The 19877-nt window shown below is 40.1% G+C and overlaps 2 protein-coding genes across 3 annotated transcripts in view; one reads left to right on the forward strand and one right to left on the reverse strand.

Moving 5' to 3' along the window:
- The window catches only part of plpp4 (phospholipid phosphatase 4), a 230496-nt gene extending 224445 nt beyond the window's left edge, over positions 1 to 6051 (forward strand). For both annotated transcript variants that reach the window (XM_051126733.1, XM_051126734.1), the window contains one exon: positions 845 to 6051. In XM_051126733.1, coding sequence (XP_050982690.1) covers positions 845 to 1056 — 212 coding nt within the window. In that variant the 3' untranslated portion in view covers positions 1057 to 6051. The remainder of the gene's footprint in view (positions 1 to 844) is intronic.
- LOC127175580 (uncharacterized) overlaps positions 1 to 19877 on the reverse strand; it is a 106819-nt gene that overhangs the window by 30024 nt on the left and 56918 nt on the right. The gene's annotated exons all lie outside the window — the stretch shown is intronic.

Consider the following 19877-nt stretch of genomic DNA (forward strand, 5'->3'; position numbering starts at 1 on the left):
TCATGACATAAGCATATTACCACTTAATTTGGTTATATGTACATATTTATTTATTTCCTTGTCACTTCGCAGGACACCTTACAACAGACAAACAACTGCAAACTTACTTATTGGTGTGACTTTATATGAACCTGTCCCCTGAGGCCTGCTGGGTAGTAGAACAGAACTAATATGAACAATAGTGGCATGGGCCATTAAACATGATTGTTCCAATCTGGTCCCAAGTAAATACAAGCTGTGGACTCATACAAGCTTGCCCTGTAGCATGCTGATCTAATGAGTGTGGTTTTGTTCCAGGGGCAATTTATCAGTCTATCCTCAAATTTTCTTTTCAGTCATTTGATTTTATTTTAATCCTCACTTTTTGGGAATGAAATTGCTTTGTGGTTTGCTTGTACAGCTGTGTGTCTGGGTGCAGTACAGCTCTTATAAAAAAACCCCACAATGGTGGTGCATAAATACTTCCTCTCAAGGTGGCATTAAATGCCAGAAGCCATTAGGTGAATCGTGTTTGCTGAAGAATCCTATGTCAGTGGCAAAACATTATCTTCTCTGGGCACTAAAATGTTCAGTTCAGTAGAGCCACAATTAGATATAGCATAACCTTAGGGTAAATGATGCCTTTGTTGATGAAAACTTTGTTTGCTGTAAAATACAACCCATCCTCTTTGTGGTTTATTTGAATTATTCATGGGAATAAAAACAATAACAGAATGAAAACAATATTATATTAAAGACAGATTGTTAAAAAGCTGTATGGATGAATGGATTGATGGACGAAAGTCCTGCTTGCAAATTTATTGAGACTGTGTCTTACTTAGTGAACCTTAATTTTTCCTAACAGATGCTTTTGTTGGGGGATTGGTTGGCCTCTTCTTCGCGTACATCTGTTATCGGCAGCACTACCCACCCATCCTGGACATAGACTGCCACCTGCCATACGCTAGTCTGGCTGTAGCAACTACCCACAACATGCCAACCTCCCAGGATCAACCTCTGCCCACTGATAATGCCACCACCCTGCCTCTGGAGGGCATGACTGAGGGACCAGTATGACTAATAGAGACCCCCACAAGGCTCACACCCCTCTGACCCCGCACCACATCAGTGTGGTGTGAACCACACTTGACTGACACTTCAACATTCCAGTGAATTGACAGACACGTTTTATTTTTCTCTTTCATTAAGCAGAGTTACAACTGCTGCTTTCTGATTAGTTATACTTAATTTAATTACTTAATATCAGTATTGGCAAGTTGGAGCCTGGACAATTTGTATATAATTTGTTACTGCAAGAATCTCTCTTTAATGAAAAGTAGCATGGCAAGTAAAAGTAAAAATCATTGTACACAGAAGTCATAATTATTCAGTGCCATTATATATACTGAGGTACCTCTTGTAAATGTTTTTGTAAGGGCTTCCTTACCCAAATAGCAGTAAGAATTTGATCTCAAACTAAAATTCTTTTTTAAGAGGTTTCATTCTTAAATCTGTAATCTTGGAATGAAATCCCAAATTAATTTCCTTTATATTGTTTTCTGTTGATTCAGTAGCAGGTGTGCATGCACGTTAACAGCTAGTGTGGAATTTTGCTATGTACTGTTGCTTTGCCACGTATCGCGTACAGAGGAATTAGAATGGCAGAACAAAATGTATTTCTTTTTGACACTGTACTATGACAAATCCGTTCAAAATTAACAAATCATTCAAGAACGCGCATTCCAGAGTCTGTGCTACACAAGCTTTTGTGCTTAAAAAGTATACAAATTTTTATTTTTCGAAAAAAATTCTTCCTCGGTTATGATCGTTTAGAGGCCTTTTGAAGCTGCATTTAAACTACATTTTGGAAGTTCAAAATCGGGGGCACAATTGAAGTCCATTATATGAAGAAAAATCCTGAAATGTTTTCCTCAAAAAACATAATTTCTTTACGACTGAAGACAGAAAGACATGAACATCTTGGATGACAAGGGGTTGAGTAAATTATTTGTAAATTGTTGTTCTGGAAGCGGAGTTCTCCTTTAATATTTGCAGTGGGGCATATTCAATCAATCAGTCTATTGATGATATATATATATATATATATATATATATTGATTGATTGATTGAATATACCCCAGTGCAAATATTAAAATAGAATCTTATTTATTAGAAAATGGACAGATCTAATTCCAAACTCTGACCCCTCGGAACCTTGTTCCCACAGAATGAAGACATCCAAAATGTGAAGTCTTGTCAGGTCTCCTGGAAAAGTATTGAGAACCACTGTTCTAAATTAAAGTGGCTGTCTGCATTGCTCAGCAACCATACACAGCCTGGGGTAACACTCTGTGTACATCAGATCTGAGTGGCACATTTTAACGAATCAAATACTGCTCTCATTATATTCAGAGAAGCTGTCAACACTCTGAAGTTGCATCACATACATTTGTGGTGTTATTCCAGTCACTATATTATCCTTTATCTAAAAAGAAAATGATTTACTTATCATATATCAACAAATTAATTTGTTATATAGTCTGTACTGACTTCACAAATGTAATCTCTGCTACCCTGTTGTTTTTCAGTTCACTTTGTCCACTAAAACTCGCTACTTAGGGAGTTTTCATACTTGCACTTTTGGTGCACACCTGTTGTATTTCATTCATGACAAACAGTCATGTCCTGTGCTGGACCTTTGGAAATAAGACCACATTTTCCAATTCCAAAATACAAAAGTGAGGCAAGCAAGCAACAGAATCCATCCATTTCAGCATCTTTTATTGAGCAGTCATTACCTAACAACAGAGTTAAACCGCTGCAACTCTGATGATGCAAACATAAAATGGAAGCAGTGGGGGCAATCTAGGAGGATCAGTTAAACTGGGTTTGGGTAAGGCAATTAGACCAAATATGAACCCTTATTAAATATTTCTGTGGACCAACTGGCTGTCCATGGAAACCTGACATTAAATATAGACCTGCTGCACTTGAGCTACCAGAGATCGTTGGCTCATGACATTGACAGTCTTTGCCACAGACATCCCCTCTGCATTTCACACTGCAGTTCGTCTTTTACTCACTTTATATTTCATTTTACCTCGTCTTCCGTAATGGTTTGTTCATTTTGTGTCCTTTAACCTATGCTGTTTTAAAATGCTTCCTTTACATCTTTAAAACCACATGCATTAATAACTGACATAATCCCTATATGGTTTTTAATCACAGTACAATATATATATTTTTTTATTGCATTGATAAAGTACTATGATATTAGTGCCTCATCACTGTACAATGGTTTTGCCACTTTATTTTAGCAAAGTACTTATTTTTTCTTATTTTTTCTTGTTTTTAATTTCTCAATCCAACTATTCTGCCATATGATCTCAGCCTGATATATTTTCTGTTCTTTTTGTTTGCTTGTTTGATCATCTTTTTCTATCTATCCATTCTTCGAACTGGTTATCCTCTGTAGGGTCGCAGGAGGATGGGAGCCTATCCCAGCATTTTGGGCCACAGGCAAGGGAAACACCTTGCACTCCCTATCACACCTACAGATGGGTAACCAAAGCGGGGGGAACATTATCATCTTTATCTCCCTTTTCATTATTTCCCTCACTCATCCCTCATTCAGGTTTTCATGAACTGACATTTCATATCTTTGGGTTGATTAGAAATGTAAGAAAATGAATCACTTCTGTTATCACCACAGCAATGTACCAAAATGACAACTCATTTAAGGGAATAGTTTATTCAAAAAATGAGAATTCTGTCATTATGTCACCCAAACCCATGCTGTTATTTTTTAATGCCAAATAAAATAATTCTGAAGAATCTACTGGAGGGTATTCCAGAAAGCAGGTTATTTGACATACCTGGGGATGTTTAAGGGTAAGAAAGCGGATAAACTCAGCTTTCGATTCCAAAAACAAAAGTAACTTTTACAGTATGCAAGTAGCCATAGCCGCTTATTCTCTGAACATAACATGCTCCAGAGTAGGTTATGTTTCAGGGTTAATTTACTTCAGGGCTATCAGTGCATGCTTGACGATAATCTAGTGGGTGTCATATTGTGCGATTGCACAGAATACTCTATATCATTACAACACATATAAGTATATATGCAATATATAATATATATATACCTCGAGAAAGCAAGGTCTGGGTTAATTAACTAAGTTAATCTTGCTTTCTGGAATACCAACCCTTCTCTTCGCCTTTTCAGTAGACAGGTTTCCATCCAAAGATTTTTAGCAAAAAAATATTTAGCGCTTTAAAATTTTTACCAATATAGCTGATGGAAATGCCATTTATCAATAAAATTTCTCATGTGTCGACACAATCTTTTTCCGTTTAACCTTAGCACATATATTCTATATCGACAGTTCAAATGGTGCAAATATTTGTTATGAAACACTTTTTGTCGAGAAAAGGGGTTTGTCGATAATAAAACATCGCAAAAAAAAACTGGATGGAAACTTGGCTTGCTGGATGTACAAGATGTCTTGCTGGATTTAAAAGTGTGAAGAATCTTCCCCTTTTGAAAGCCACAAAATAAATAACAGCATATACATTTTAAAAATCAGTCATGGGGTGAGTAAATAATCAGAATATTTATTACATATTAATTCTTTTAATAACTGAAACAGGATAGAATTAAAAAGTTGGATTTAAGTGCAGCAGTGAAATGACCACGAAACACTCATAATGTGCTGTATATGTTTAACACTGTATCTGGAAGACATACTATATCCCACAATGTAATGTGATCAACTTGACTTTCTTTTTCCTCAGTGATGAATGAAACCAAAGTAATATTAACAATGTATGTGATGTTTGAAATCTCTTTCTTGATCCATTCTTAGATTATACAAATTGGATGACAAATAATTAGGATGATGGAATGCCTCTTACTAAACTGAAAATACAACAGCAAGGTTGCCACAAAAATACAGAATATTACAGAATATAAAAATACTACGAACAGTTTCACATAGCAGGCCATATATATTCTATACTGTGCAGTATGCAGTAAGAAGAACACATTTTTATTTCTTTTATATAACAGCTGTCAATTAGAGTAGATACTCCTATCACCCAGCTGTCCTATTCAGTTGCCAAAATTAATCTATAATGAATGTGAAGCAGATTCTGTTCATGCATTTTAATTCCTTTAACATTAATGAACTTTGATGAAGATGAATTGTTGTAAAAGTTCTTTCTAATAACTGTCTCTGATTTCTATCTATCTATCTATCTATCTGTCTGTCTGTCTGTCTGTCTGTCTGTTTGTGTGTGTGTTCTCAGTATTGTTTAATTGTAGCAGGGGACAAAGTAAGGCTAAGCTTGTAAAAATGATCTATTCTGTGTCTCAGTAGCAAGGACGGCATGTTTAATATTCTTTCAGTGTTATTCCCCAGGGAAAAATGACAACTGATCAGTTAAATTTTATCAAACACCCTCTTACTGCATTTATTTTTGGAAACAGAGCACAAAAGCATTATTCAAAGGACATATCCCTTAAAATTTGGCAACACAAATAGCAATGCAAATATTTATCAGACATACCTGATTTTGATATTTTAGAGAGCAGTGACTAAATGAATGTTCCAATTCTGAATGTGATGAAAATAATATGAAAAATGAAAGTGGTCTAGAGTGATTATTATATTTTGGTGCTATATAATATGATAATAAAATTACATATTAAGTTCTTATTATTTAATAATAATAATAATAATTTTATTTACCATTTATACATCATGGTTGTGTTAATTACACTGCCATCACACAGAAATGATAGGTGTACAAATTAAAGCATGCACAATATTCCATACAATAAAACCCCTACTGATTTAATATCTAAAGGGGAAGATTTTTGCATTTAGTGCTTTGAAATATATTATTTAATGTTTTACGTCTTTTGTCATTCTTTTGGGATGTTACTTATAAAACAAAGCTTTATGTTACTCAAAAATGTATCAGAAGTAACAAGTTTGAATCATGTATATAATGTGATTTGTGTTGTGCAGGGATCTTTTCATGTTTTCAAAATACATAAATACATGTTTTGCAGACATCAGAATATTCTAGTTTCTATGGCAAGTCCTTCTTTTATACCCAACAAATGTTTCATAGTTGTCTTTTAGACAGAGGACATGAAGTCTCTATATTTCATGGTCACTGAACATGGCATGCCAATTCCATTTGTGACAAGAAACCATTTTATATGGAGAAGCATGCCTAGCTTCAAAAGCACTTTGAATTGTATTTAATGATTATACTTGTTAATATAACAAATAATTGTAATCAATCGAAAAAGATAATAAAGAAAAGAATGTGTTTAAGGTGGTATTTTTCTTGTAACAAACACTGAAGGCCCATTACTGCATCACATATTTGTTTCCATTTTTCAGAATTATGACAGACACATTTTCAAATTAACCCTTGCCTAAGAAATTGCTGTTTGAGGATAGCTATTAGACGGCTCGCGTCATCGGCCATACTATGGCTGCTATGGTCCCCACAGAGAGGCACCTGTGACTTAACCTCACAGGCATCAAGGACAGGAACAAGGTGTTCTTCCTTGATGGTCCAGTGTTGTCTTCCAGCCCATTTAGTGACCCTGTCAACACAGTCGTCAGTTCCGGGAGGCAAAGAGGCACGAGGATGCTTTCGACAAGTTTCTGAAGTGGTAGGGTTGTCAGCCACTCAATCCTCCTCTGAGCCGAGAAGCCTAAAAGGAGAGTGTGGTGAATCGTACACCACTTTGTGGCAAGTGGCTCACTGGACTCAACAGCCAAAGAGGGAGCTGACCTAAGAATGGTCAATGGTGCTTCACCATCAGGGTGTCCTCGATTATCTGAAGTCTTTGAGGTTGAGACTCAATGCTAAGTACAGCGTTCACTCTTTTGCCCAAAGTACAACGTATTTTAGGGGTTGTATGCAATCCGATCACAATGCAGGCACAGCTGTCGTTTGCACGTGTCAAATCCATTGTAAACACCCCGAAGAATATCAGGCCAGTCCAGAACGTTACTGTCTAATATTTTTTGATGGTTCTATGTCTTGTGGCATCTGCATCAATGTGAAACCTTTGGGCACTTGCGCATGAGATCATTTCACTTGTGGCTTAGAGCCAGGGAATTTCATGCAAGGGCCAGTCCCCAGAGGCAAGTTCCTGTCCCCATATGAATGTAGGAGCAGACTCGCTGTCCAGACAAGCTGTGACACACAGGGAATGGAAACTTCACCCCAAAGTAGCCCGAAAAATTTAGGAAAATTTAGTCCTGGCCAAGGTCCGTCAACAAGGGTCTTGCCTTTTTAATAGTGCCTTATTGGCCAACTTCCTTGTTTCTCCTTAGAACAACTTAGCCTAACAGCTTACAGTCATGGCCAAAAATATCGGCAACCTTGATAATTCTGTCAGAAAATGCAACCCTTCTGTCAGAAAACTGTTGCAGTTGCAAATGTTTTGGTACATGTTTATTTATTTATTTATTGTTTGTTTGTTTGCATTGGAACAACACAAAAAACAGAGAAGAAAAGTCAAATCTGATACAATTCCACATAGAACCCAAAAAATGCACTGGACAAAATTATTGGCACCCTTAACTTAATATTTGGTAGCACCCCCTTTGGAAAAAAATAACTGAAATCAATTGCTTCCTGTAACCATGAATGAGTTTCTTACACACATTCTTTTGCAAACTGCTCCTGGTGATTCAGATTTGAAGGATGCCTCCTCCCAACTGCTGTATTGAGACACTCCATAGGTGTTGTATGGGATTCAGATCTGGACTCATTGCTGGCCATTTCAGAACTCTTCAGTGCTTTGTTTGTAACCATTTCTGAGTGTTTTTTGAAGTGTGTTTCGGGTCATTGTCCTGCTGGAAGACCCATGACCAATGGTGGAGATGCAGCTTTCTGACACCGCCCCAAAATTCTTTGCTGATCATCAGATTTCATGATACCATTCACACAGAAAGCAAAAGCAACCCCAAATTATCTTTGAACCTCCACCATGTTTGACTGTAGGAACTGTGTTCTTTTCTTTGAAGGCCTCATTTCTTTTTCTGTAAATGGTGCCATGATGTCCTTTATTATCCAACATTTGAACAATCCTTCGTTGTAATTTTTCATTTATTTTGCTCTTTCGTCCACATCCAGGGAGGTTTGCTACAGTGCCATGGGCTGTAAACCTCTTGATGATATTGCGCACAGTGGACACAGGAACATTAAGATCTCTGAAGATGGACTTGTAGCCTTGAGATTGTCCATGTTTTTCCACAATTTTTTCTCTCAAATCCACAGACAACTCTTTACACTTCTTTCTTTTCTCCATGCTCAGTGTGACACACAACACAAAGGTTGAGTCAACTTTTCTCCATTTTAACTGGTTTCAAGTGTGATTACTATATTGCCCACACCTGTTACTTGCCACAGGTGTGTCTAAATACAAATTACAGGAGCATCACATGAAAAGCAATTATTTCATACAATTTTGTAACATAGGGTTTGGGTTTTGTTTGTTGTTCATGTCTCTTATTTTGAAGTTTTGCCATGGTCCTTGGGTGCTTCTCAGTATCCCTCCTTGTCTCCTCGCTCCTCCGTCCTCCATCCTATGACCTGGAAACCAGTCGAGTTTAGCCATCTTGTAGGACATCTCAATTCTCTAATTACACCGCGAGTAGGTGAGGATCGAGGAGTGAGGAGGCTTCCTGATTAGTCATGAGCGAGGATACACAGGTGTATCCTTTGCAGAAGTGTTTTATCGACTAAACGTGACACACATATAAATTCTTCTCCACCTTCACATCTGTCGTAATAATGTTCATTTTTATTTTACCTTTGCAGTTTAAATAATGTCATATATCATTAAACAGGGCATCTTGCTTTATTCATATTTATTATGAATGCCTTAAATAACAAACTTTAACAACATATGGGCAGATCCCTTTAGTGCGGCTGATGACGCTTTGAAGTGATGCTTGCGTGGTCAAGAATATTGCAGCGTTCATCCTTTGATTCCTTCATCCTCGCATCTTTTCCTTGTGTCCTTCCCTCGCATCCTGATGGGGTGGAGCTAAGATGTGAGGAAAGGTAGCAAGGAAAGAAAATGAGGATGCACAAATAAGAAATGAGAAGCACCCCCAGTCTTGTGATTCCCTTGTTCCTCATGTATTCCTGCTTTGTTTATGTGTCTTGTTCTGATTGGTGGTCTTAGTCATTGATAGCTCATTGGTTGGTTTCTGTCATGTGACCCTCATTATTTGGTAAATATAGCCCTCATGTAGCCATTGTTCTTTGTCGTGTATTGACGTTGTAATCCTGCTGTTTGGTGAGTTTATGTTTCTGTTCATGCCACGTCAAGTCAAGTCAAGACAAGTCTTGTCTCTGTTTGGATTATGTTTGGATTTTGGATTTCACACTTGTTTAAATAAAGCTGCACTTTGGTTCTCACTTCAACTTGCCATTCATTAAACTGATCATTACATTTTGACAAGGTGCCAATAATTTTTTCCAGTCCATTTTTGAGTTTTGTGTGAACTTTTATCAAGTTTGACTTTTCTTCTCTGTTTTTTGTGTTATTGCAGTGCAAACAAAAACAATAAGCATGTGAACACCAAAACATTTGCAATTGGAACAATTTTCTGAGAGGATTGCAAGGGTGCCGATATTTTTGGCCATGACTGTAGGTTTTGGCTTGCCGCATTGTTCACATGTTCGCGTTAGCACAGCATCACTTAGGATAATGAAACTTAGCACACTTCTTTGTCTTTAAGAGAACCTTTTAATCTTTCCCTGAGAGGGTGGGATTCGCAAGTTGGTGCCTTTCAGATCCAGCGTTTTGGTATGGTATGGTATGGTATGGTATTGGTATGGCCTCTCTGTTATGAGGTCTATTTGCATAGCTTACATGTTTAAACAATGTCTTTAAAGTTTTTCCTATGCGTTATTAACTTTCCAAACCAATTCCAGATTATCTTACACATTGTGCTGAAAATATGAAGACCAAACATCAATGGGTAATGCTGAGCACTGACCCATGCATTCATATATACAGTATATACCTTAATAGGTAATGTTGCATACATTGTTGTATCACACATAGCAATCATTAAGTATATACAGTTCTGTAAATTGATATGATAAAGGCTTAATCGAATATGTGTCCATTTTGTGTAAACGCATGTAAAGATGTGTCCTTCCCTTGTGGCAAAACCAGTTTGGTCCATCTGAGGTAGTGAATGATCATTCACACTTAAGTCTCAACAATAAAGACATATGATCAGACTACATGGATCATTCTTTGATCCATGAAATGCTTAAGTTATTATCCTGCCTTCTGCAAATGATAAGTTTGAATGAGAATAAAGCAACCCTCCTGCATAGGGGTTACGGTATGTTAATGTTAATCCCCCTCTCCACAAGAGGTAGTGTTGTTATCTTAACAGAGGCGTCCTTTGTTGTCCACAGAGCCTGATTACATCTAAATATAATTTTCCACACATGTGGAAAAGAGTTTTGCCATCCTGCCTGCTGTTTATTACATGGACGTTAAGAATTTTTAACTAGAATTACACTTTAAACATGTATTTTACTTCCCCTTCCCCTGTAGATGTGTAAGGTTGAGCTAATTTTAACTACTGTATATACTATTAGGTAGTTTATTATACAGAATTGCATCATATTCTGTAAGATCATTTGTTTGTAGCATCACTGTGATGTATCGCTTGTCCTGTGAGAACCATGTATCTCTAAAATGTCAACTTTTCATGAGCTCAGCTGCTGAGTGGTTTGTGATTTTAGCTCTGTGTAGCTTTGTTTTTCTGTTGGAATCTGTATCTTACTATCAATCTCTGTTGTTTGAATTTCTAAATATAACTTAATTATCATATTATATAATGTTAACATATTAGTGCAGCATGTTAGCGTTCTGGTAGCCTCTTAGCATGTCGTTCATGTTTCTATTGTTTATCACCGTTACCTTTTCATTCTCTCGCTCTGTTTCTCTCTCACTCCATTTTTCACGAGTTCACCAAACAACTGTGGTAAGTCAGAATCCTTCAACAATCACGGTGATGTTTGTACTAGCTACTGAATACAGCCACCAGGGCACCATACAGACTTTACCAAAGAATTTTCTGATTTTCTATCTGAGTTAGTGCTGAATACAGATAAAAATCTTAATTTTTGGTGATTTTAATATCCATATTGATAAGAAAAAATATGCTTTGGGATTAGCATTTATAAACATTCTTAACTCCACTGGGGTTAGGCAACATGTGTCAGGACCTACTCATTGTCGTAATCATACTCTAGATTTAATACTGTCACATGGAATTGATGTTAATGGTGTTAAAATTCTGCAGAAAAGCGATGATATCTCAGATACAATTATACAAATATGGCAGAACCACCACTTCTTTCCGGTAGCCTTGTGGGCAGCACGCCGACATACAGCACCCGTGTTCGAATCCCAACTCGGGGACCTTTCCTGATGGAAAATGGAGCACAGCTGGAAGAAAACAAAACTGCAGGTATTTCGCACTGCATGAAAGTACTTTCTCCAACAGAAAAAAAAAACAAACTTAAAAACTGCTAGATTTGATTACTTTTTGTCTCTTTTAGAAAAACAAACAAACACAATCTCAGGAATTTATTCAATACAGTGGCTAAATTACTAAAAATTAAAGCATCAATAGATGTTGGCATTTCCCAGCAGCATAGCAGTGATGACTTTATGAATTACTTTAACTCCAAGATCGATACTATTAGAGATAAAATTGTAACCATGTAGCCTTCAGCCACAGTTGTGCGTCAGACATTTCTGTAATTTCTACAGTTATTTACTGTATGTCTCCCAGTATCACACTGCAGATTCCCTTTACAGTAAATAACTGTAATTCCCTTTGCATCATGGGAATATTCTATGAAGTCAAACACCGCATACAGAGACTTACTGTATTTTTTAAAATTGCTGTATACTACTGTATTTGCTGAACACTACATATAGAGACTTACTGTATTTTTAAAAATTGCTATATACTACTGTATTTGCCATAACACCTGACACTGTCTACACTGGACGTGTTACATCGCTTGTAATGATTGGCAAATAAGTTGTACTTTAACACATTTGCTAGCGACTGCTACGAGATCTGGAGGCCTGTCTACATGCGGCGCTGCGGCCGGAAGAGCCGCGGTGAAAAGTTGAACCGAAGCAGGAAGCGAGTGAAGTTTTGCTGTGGTGAGAACTGTGGTGCGGCCCAGGCTTGTTTGAAGCCTGCTGCTGCGACCCAGCACTCGAGGGGAGCCAGGTCTTGTGTGGGACAATTGTGGTGTCAAGCAAGGTGAGTTCGGGGCTTTGCTCGATCTATTGGCGCCTTCCCTGGTGAAAAAAACAGCATATGTTGGTAGGCATGTTTTGATGCTGGGATGCTGGTTAGGTATGTTTTGGTGCTGGTTCAAGCTGGTCCTTTGCTGGTTTATGCTGGTCCTTAGCTGATTTATGCTGGTCCTTTGCTGGTTTATGCTGGTCCTTGACCAGCAATATGACCAGCATGAACCAGCTAAGGGCCAGCATAAACCAGCTAAGGACCAGCTTAAGACAGCATCAAAACATACTTAACCAGCATCCCAGCATCAAAACATGCCTACCAGCATATGCTGGTTTTTTCACCAGGGTTGGCGGCTACAGTAGATTTAGAGTGAGGTTGGCTAATTTGCAGGGTGACAAAATAGATTGTACAGATCTGCTCTGTTTACCCTCCACGAGAATGGTTAGTTGGAATTAAACAGTATATACTGTCCACTTTCTGAGTGGAGGATATATTGACATGGCCGAATGATACAAGGATGTCGAGGAAGAAACTGGAACTCTCACCAGTGGAGGCGATGTTAAGCCTCAGTGTTGTGGAGAGCGTGTGGCTGGTCGAGCAGAGTGGCGGCTGCAGTGAAGCTTGATGCTCGATGGCAGTGACTAGCGGAGAAGGAGTGAACCTAGAGCCGGCAGATTGCGATGGATGATCTGAAAAATCCCCAGTACAGGTCTCGTTGTTGTACTGAAAAGGTTGAGTCTGTGATATAATGGCCGACGGAGCAAAACCGAATGCCGGAAAACTGTCGTATGATAGAGGTAAGTAGGCTTTATACGACTCGACAAGTTACACCTGTGCCGAATTGGTTGATTATCTGATTATGCTCCTCCCGAACATTATTAAAACATCATATGTCTGTGTGTGTGTTTTGTCAGATTTTTGCACAACAGTTTAACCTAGTAATATTTACTTGTAAAATATGGCAGTAACATAAACTTTACCATGGTAAACTGCCCTGTTGTTTCAATTAACAAATTACTATTTCAGCTTATTGAACTACTGAATTAAAATTACTTTAACGAGCAAGGCATATCTTATATTAACACTAAGTTAACTAATGTGTTTTTTTTTTTCAGGTGTTGAACTGTTGAATATATCTTTTTGTGTTTTTGACCTGCCACCTAAGGTACTGCACTATATATTTAGGGTCCAGTTTATTTTCATTTTCTCTCAGTGTATGCAGTCCAGAGCAAACATGCTGATTTAAGAGTTTAATCCTTAAAAATATGTACATAAGTGTAGATTTTTTTTTTGTTTGTTTACTAAACAGTGATTCTATGTACAATGGTTTATTAGATTGAGATTATTGATGTGCTTTTGTTGTATGCACACTTGATCTTCATTGCAAACATGCTATGCTAGCGGTAGAATAAATATGATAGTCTCGCTGATATTTTATACAAATTTATGTCTCATTTAATAGAATTTCTTCATACATAATATTACTGAAGACATGTATAAAAGGAATGTTGTACATAAGAAAACTGTACTGTTAAGATGGTTAAACTGAATATGTTGGAAATGTGATTGTAAAGTGGATTGTAGTTTTACAAAAAAAAATAAATAAATAAGAAGAACAATCACCAGTTGTCATGGTCCATGGGTCTGTGTGTTCATTTTGTACTCTGTCTGGTGTGTGTGCATCTGTTGCGTAGCAACCGCAGCTTCCGGTCTAATCAGAGCGCTACAGCTGCAGCTCATTTGCGCTGCCTATATAAGGCTGGCGTTTGCATTGTGTGTTTGCATTGTGTCGGTTCGTTAATCTTGACTTGTCTCTCGATCAGCTCATCGTTGTTCCTGTTTCTTGTCCTGTCTTTGTGGTTTACACTGCACTCACATTTGGATTACCCCACTGCTGTTTGGACTCCTGGCTGAGCGTGTTGTGTGCGCATTCTCTCTCTCTCACCTGGAGTTCCTGTCGCTGTTGGTTTCGTTTTGCTGTCACTTAATAAACACTTTTGCACTTGCTATTGGATCAAACCTACCAGAATGGATCCAGCAAGTGTGGCGGAGTTGAGAGATTTTCTGTCTAACAGCAACACACACGGAGCACCAGGAGGAACAAATGATGGCCACGGGTCATGCTGTCCAGGCTCTGATTGCCCAGGTTTCTGAGTTAACTAATCAGCTTCAGCAACTGAAGGTGGAGACCGCCTCAACTCAGTAACCTTCGAAGTCCAATTCACCGGCTCCTGTGGATCAGACTGTTCGGAACCCCGCCTTCCGCTTCCAGCGTTTTACTCAGGTGAACCCCAGTTATGTTGCTCATTCTTGGCCAAGTGTTCCTTGTATATTTTGCTCCAACCTTCATCGTTTCCCTCTGAGGAATCTAAAGTGGCTTTTGTTATAACTTTGCTCTCGGGACGGGCGGCTAGCTGGGGAACTACTGTTTGGGAGCAGAAGCTTCCTTGTTGTGCATCATTCCAATCCTTCTCAGAGTAGCTAAAAAAGGTGCTTGATCATGCTGCTTTTGGCAGAGAAGCAGCGTGACTCCTTGCAGAGCTGCGTCATAGTGATCGCACTGTAACTGACTACTCTATTGAGTTTCGCACTTTGGCTGAGGAATGTGGCTGGAATTCTGAGGCGCAATGGGACATGTTTTTATATGGGCTTTCAGACTCTATCAAGGATGAAATCTATTCCTTGGAGTTACTTACCGCGTGGATAGCCTAATAGACATGGTTATTCCGGTGGATACCAGGTTGCAGAGGTGGGGCCAGCGGACACCTCAGGGTTTGCCGGTCAGTCTACAGGGCCACTTTTCATCTATCTCTGGTGAAACTGTGCTTTCTCTTCCAGATCCTGAACCCATGCAGATGGGAAGGTCCCGTCTTTCACAGCAGGAGAAGAAGAGACGTAGGGAGAGGGGACTGTGTTTGTATTGTGGAGCTGCCTGTTACATTGCTGCGCAGTGTCCGGTAAAAGCCAGTACCCGCCAGTAGGTAAGAGGTTACTGGCGGGTGGGATTACACTGACTAAATCCTCTTTTTCAGCCACTCATCTTCCTGTTAGGTTGAAATAATAATAACAATAATAATAACTTTATTTTTACATAGCACCTTTAAAGCAGTTTCTCAAGGCGCTGTATATAAAACAAACAAAAAAGATCCAGCACACACATAACTATTACACATTAAAATCAAACTAAGATATAAAAATCAGAACAGCTAAGAAAAGTCTAACCTAAAAAAAATGAGGATTACCCCACAGAACGAGCAAAAGAAACACAGCGAGACTTCAAGGGAGCAAAAGAATCCAAATTAGAGGCAAGGACGCTATTCAACTGCAGTGTCTTCAAGAGAAGTGGACGGAAGACCACTAAAAGAGGAAACAACAGAGTCTGCAAAATCTGAAAAATTAATTGATTTCCATTTATGGAAATTGACAGTACAAGAGAGAGACATTTCTAAAATAAAAAAAAAATTGCCACGTGATCTGAGAGACCAGTGTCAACAGAAGACAGCTGTGAAACAATTGCATCATTTGCAATCACAAAGTCTAATGTGTGTCCTTTGTTATGTGTTGGTTCGCTAATAAACTGTTTAAGATTAAAACAGTCCAACAGAAATAGAAAGTCCTTTGTCAACATACAGTCATTTAGATCAATGTGTATGTTAAAGTCCCCCAAGATAAGGATGTTCTTGAATTTAAAACGCAACATGGACAACAAATCAGCGAACTCAGACATAAATAGACAGTAGTGATGGTAATTGCTTTAGGGGCAGAGATGCTCAAGACAAGGCATTCAAATGATGAGAACTGTGGTACACACACAGCGCTGATGTTAAATTGCAGACTGTGAACCACAATAATTCCCCCACCTCTACCAGTAAGGCATTGGAGATCAAACAGTCCATACCCCTCAGGAGTAATCTGGTTGAAGAGGAGGACCACAATAAGTCCAGACAATAGCAAAGCTTTATTGTTTACTGAGCGTGCATTGAACAAGCAGCACTTACAGGGTTCCTGGCACACAACAGAAGGCAACTCTGATCGAACGAGCGAAGATATGTTGCTGAGAACCGCACCAGTGCAGGTCGCTCTTTAAGTCTGTCGTCGACTCGTAGGCACGCAGATGTTGTTAAAAGAGGAAAGGCAGTAACTGCGTCCTACACTCCGATGTAAGTACCATCTTGGTCTCAACAGACCAGCGTTACAACAGAGTTCATAAGCGTCTTTTTGTAGATGGTAGTTCTGTTTTAGGTTAAGCAACTGTTGTGCAGTGTACCTTAGAGCAGTGGTTTTCAAACCGGTCCTGCGAGCACCCCCAGCACTGCATGTTTTCTGTGTCTCCCTCATCTATCACACCTGATTCAACTCTTCAGCTCATTAGTAGTGACAGCAAGACCTGAAATTGGTGTGGCAGATATGAGAGACCTAGAAAATGTGCAGTGTTGGGGGTGCTCACAGGACCGGTTTGAGAACCACAGCCTTAGAGCCATGCTCCATGAGTCCAGGACTACAGTAGTCCCACAGCGGCGAAAGTTCACAGTAAGACCACCGAGTAAATTCCTCCGATTAGGCTCCAAAGTCCTTCAGAGAACACAGGCAGGCAAAAAGGATTCAAGGAATATTGAATAGTCCTGCAACATTGCAATACAGCAGATTCAAAAAGCCACATTAACGTAAAAACACAAAACAAACAAACGGTGAGAGGAGCGGCAGCTAAAACACGCCAGCATTCCCAATCGAACCGGAATTTAATGTGGTAGTGAAATTGCATTCACTGGCTTATGACTGTGAGGCTTTAGTGGACTCAGGAGCGGAGGGTAATTTTTTAATTAACCTCGCTTAAAGCCTCAAGATACCTGTGCTTGCACTCTCCCAACCCATCTCTGTGGTTGCACTGAATGATCAGCCACTAACCTCCGTCACGCATACCAGTGTCGCATTAAGACTAATCACTTCTGGGAATCACTCTGAGAACATTGACTTTCTTCTGACTGACGCTCCCTCAGCTCCTGTAGTTCTGGGGCATCCCTGGCTTGTGCTCCATAACCCCCATATAAACTGGCACATGAATTCTGTTTTTGCTTGGACTGAATATTGTTATGCTTCCTGTTTGTTGTTTGCGTGTTCTCCTGTGCCTTGTTCTGTGTTTCAGGATGAACATATGGATTTGTCTAACGTGCAATGTGTGTACCTTGACCTGAAGGGAGTGTTTAGTAAGTCTCGAGCTGCTTCTCTACCTTTGCATTGTCCCTACGACTGTGCAATAGACTTATTACCAGTTATGTCTCCGCCTAAAGGTAAATTATATTCGCTGTCCACCCCGGAAAGGGAGGCTATGGAAAAATATATTTCTGATTTTCTAGCAGCCAAGATCATCCGCCCCTCTTCTTCCCCAGCTGGTGCGTGAAAAAGAAGCATGGCTCTCTCCGCCCCTGTATTGACTATCGAGGGCTGAATGGTATCACAGTGAAGAATACTTATCCTTTATCGTTGATGTCGTCTGCCTTCAAACATCTGCAGGGGGCATCATTTTTCACGAAATTGGGTCTCCGTAATGCTTATCATTTGGTTTGCGTAAGAGAGGGGGACGAATAAAAGGCCGCTTTTAATATCGGCCTCTCAAACGCGCCCGCGTTCTTCATGCGTTTTTCATGCACAGTCTGTTCCCTTTTTGGGTTACATCGTCTCAGCTGAGGGGGTGTGCATGGATTCCAACAAGGTTCAGGCTGTGGTGAATTGGCCAACTCCAGATACCCGCAGGGCCCTGCAGAGGTTTCTGGGCTTTGCCAATTTTTGCCGGCGTATCATTTGCAATTTCAGCCCGCTAGCTACCCCTTTGACTGCCTTAACCTCCATCAAAACCCTGTTCAGGTGGTCCAGCGCAGCGGATGTTGCGTTTGCCAAACTGAAAAGCTGCTTCGTTTCAGCTCCCATTCTTTGCCCCTGATCCATCCCGGCAGTTTGTGGTGGAGGTTGATGCACGGTGCTATCCCAGCGCTCCTCTGCGGACGGCAAGATGCATCATATTTTTCTCACCGTTTATCACCTGCCGAGCATAATTATGATATTGGTAAAAGGGAGCTGCTGGCAGTCAAGCTTGCCTTGGAAGAGTGGTGCCATTGGTTGGAGTGTTCGGGGGTTCCCTTTATCGTTTGAACTGACCACAAGAATCTTGAATACATCCAATCTGCCAAAAGATTAAACTCTAGGTATTTGATTTTTCTATTTCTTACTCTGTCTGGGTTCTAAAAACATTAAGCCGGACGTGTTATCCCGTATTATTGATCATTCGGAGTACCCATCTTTTCCAGAGTCCGTTGTGCCACAGAAGGTTTTTATTTCTGCGGTCACAAGAGAAATTGAGTCAGAGGTCCGCACGGCCTCCCAAGGGGTAACGCCCCCACCCGGATGGCCACCGGGTCGTTTGTTTGTGCCAGAGTGTTTAAGGTCCGAAGTCATCTGATGGGGTCATTGTTTCAAGGTAGCCTGTCATCCTGGGGTTAATCGTACCACAATGGTTCTGGTGGCCATCTACGGCTCGCGATGTTCGCCTTTTTGTTTTGGCTTGCTCGGTCTTCGCTATTTCTAAGTCTTCCCCCCACTGGACTCCTTCAGCCGTTGTCAGTTCCTTTGAGACCCTGGTCCTGTCAGGGTTCTCCCCTGACAGTCTTGTCTGTGTTGTCTTTGTTTCATGTTTCTATGTTTGTGTTGTGTCTGAGCACATGGCTCTGTCTTTGTTGTTGTCTGCCATGTGCTCCCCTTGTCCTGCCTCCTTGTTACCCGTTCCCACGCCCCCTTGTTTAGTCCTCGTTTGTCTGAGTGTCGTCACCTGTTCCTCATGTTCTCTGCACCTTTATATTGTTCTCCCTTTCCCTCTTGTTTTGCCAGTTCATTGTTCTACTTTGCTGTGCTATTGTCAATGTTTGCTAGCTGTTTACCCGTGTGTGATACTGATTATTCCTCGTCTAGTTGTTCACTAAATTCTGTCTCTTGTCCGTCTTTAGACCAGTCCAGTCCTGTCTTATCCTGCAGGCCGAGCTGCTGGTTTGCTCCCTCATCTGCAACGCAGCCAGATCTGTGCAGTGCCTGTGAGAGCACGTGTGTGGAGCAGCTATATCCTGTGTTCCTGTCGGGGGACCATTGCTAACATCTAGCTTCCAGCTGTGCTGCCTTCTCTAGCCCTTTGCCATGCTGGGTTGGACCCAGCGGCCACTCTTTCTTTGCCTGTTGCCCCTGTCTCTCGTCATCGCCTATTGTTTGGACCGTGCACTGCTCCCCTCCTCACCTTCTCTTTTGTCCTGTCTATCATTCTGTAAATAAACTGTCACAACTCATTCTGCTTTTGAGTCCTCCTTCGGATATCGTGACAGGTCCCACATTTTGCTAGATTTTGTTTCGGGGTCTCCCGCCTTCACAAGGAAACAGTGGTTTTGACCGTGGTGGACTGAAGGCAAACCATTTCGTCACTCTGCCCAAATTACTATCTCCCAGAAAGACAGAGGTTGCTGTCATTGACTATGTTTTTCACATTCATGGCCTCCCGATGGATGTGGTCTCTGACAC

This window comes from Labeo rohita, chromosome 13 (assembly GCF_022985175.1).
Source record: "Labeo rohita strain BAU-BD-2019 chromosome 13, IGBB_LRoh.1.0, whole genome shotgun sequence".
NCBI lineage: Eukaryota > Metazoa > Chordata > Actinopteri > Cypriniformes > Cyprinidae > Labeo > Labeo rohita.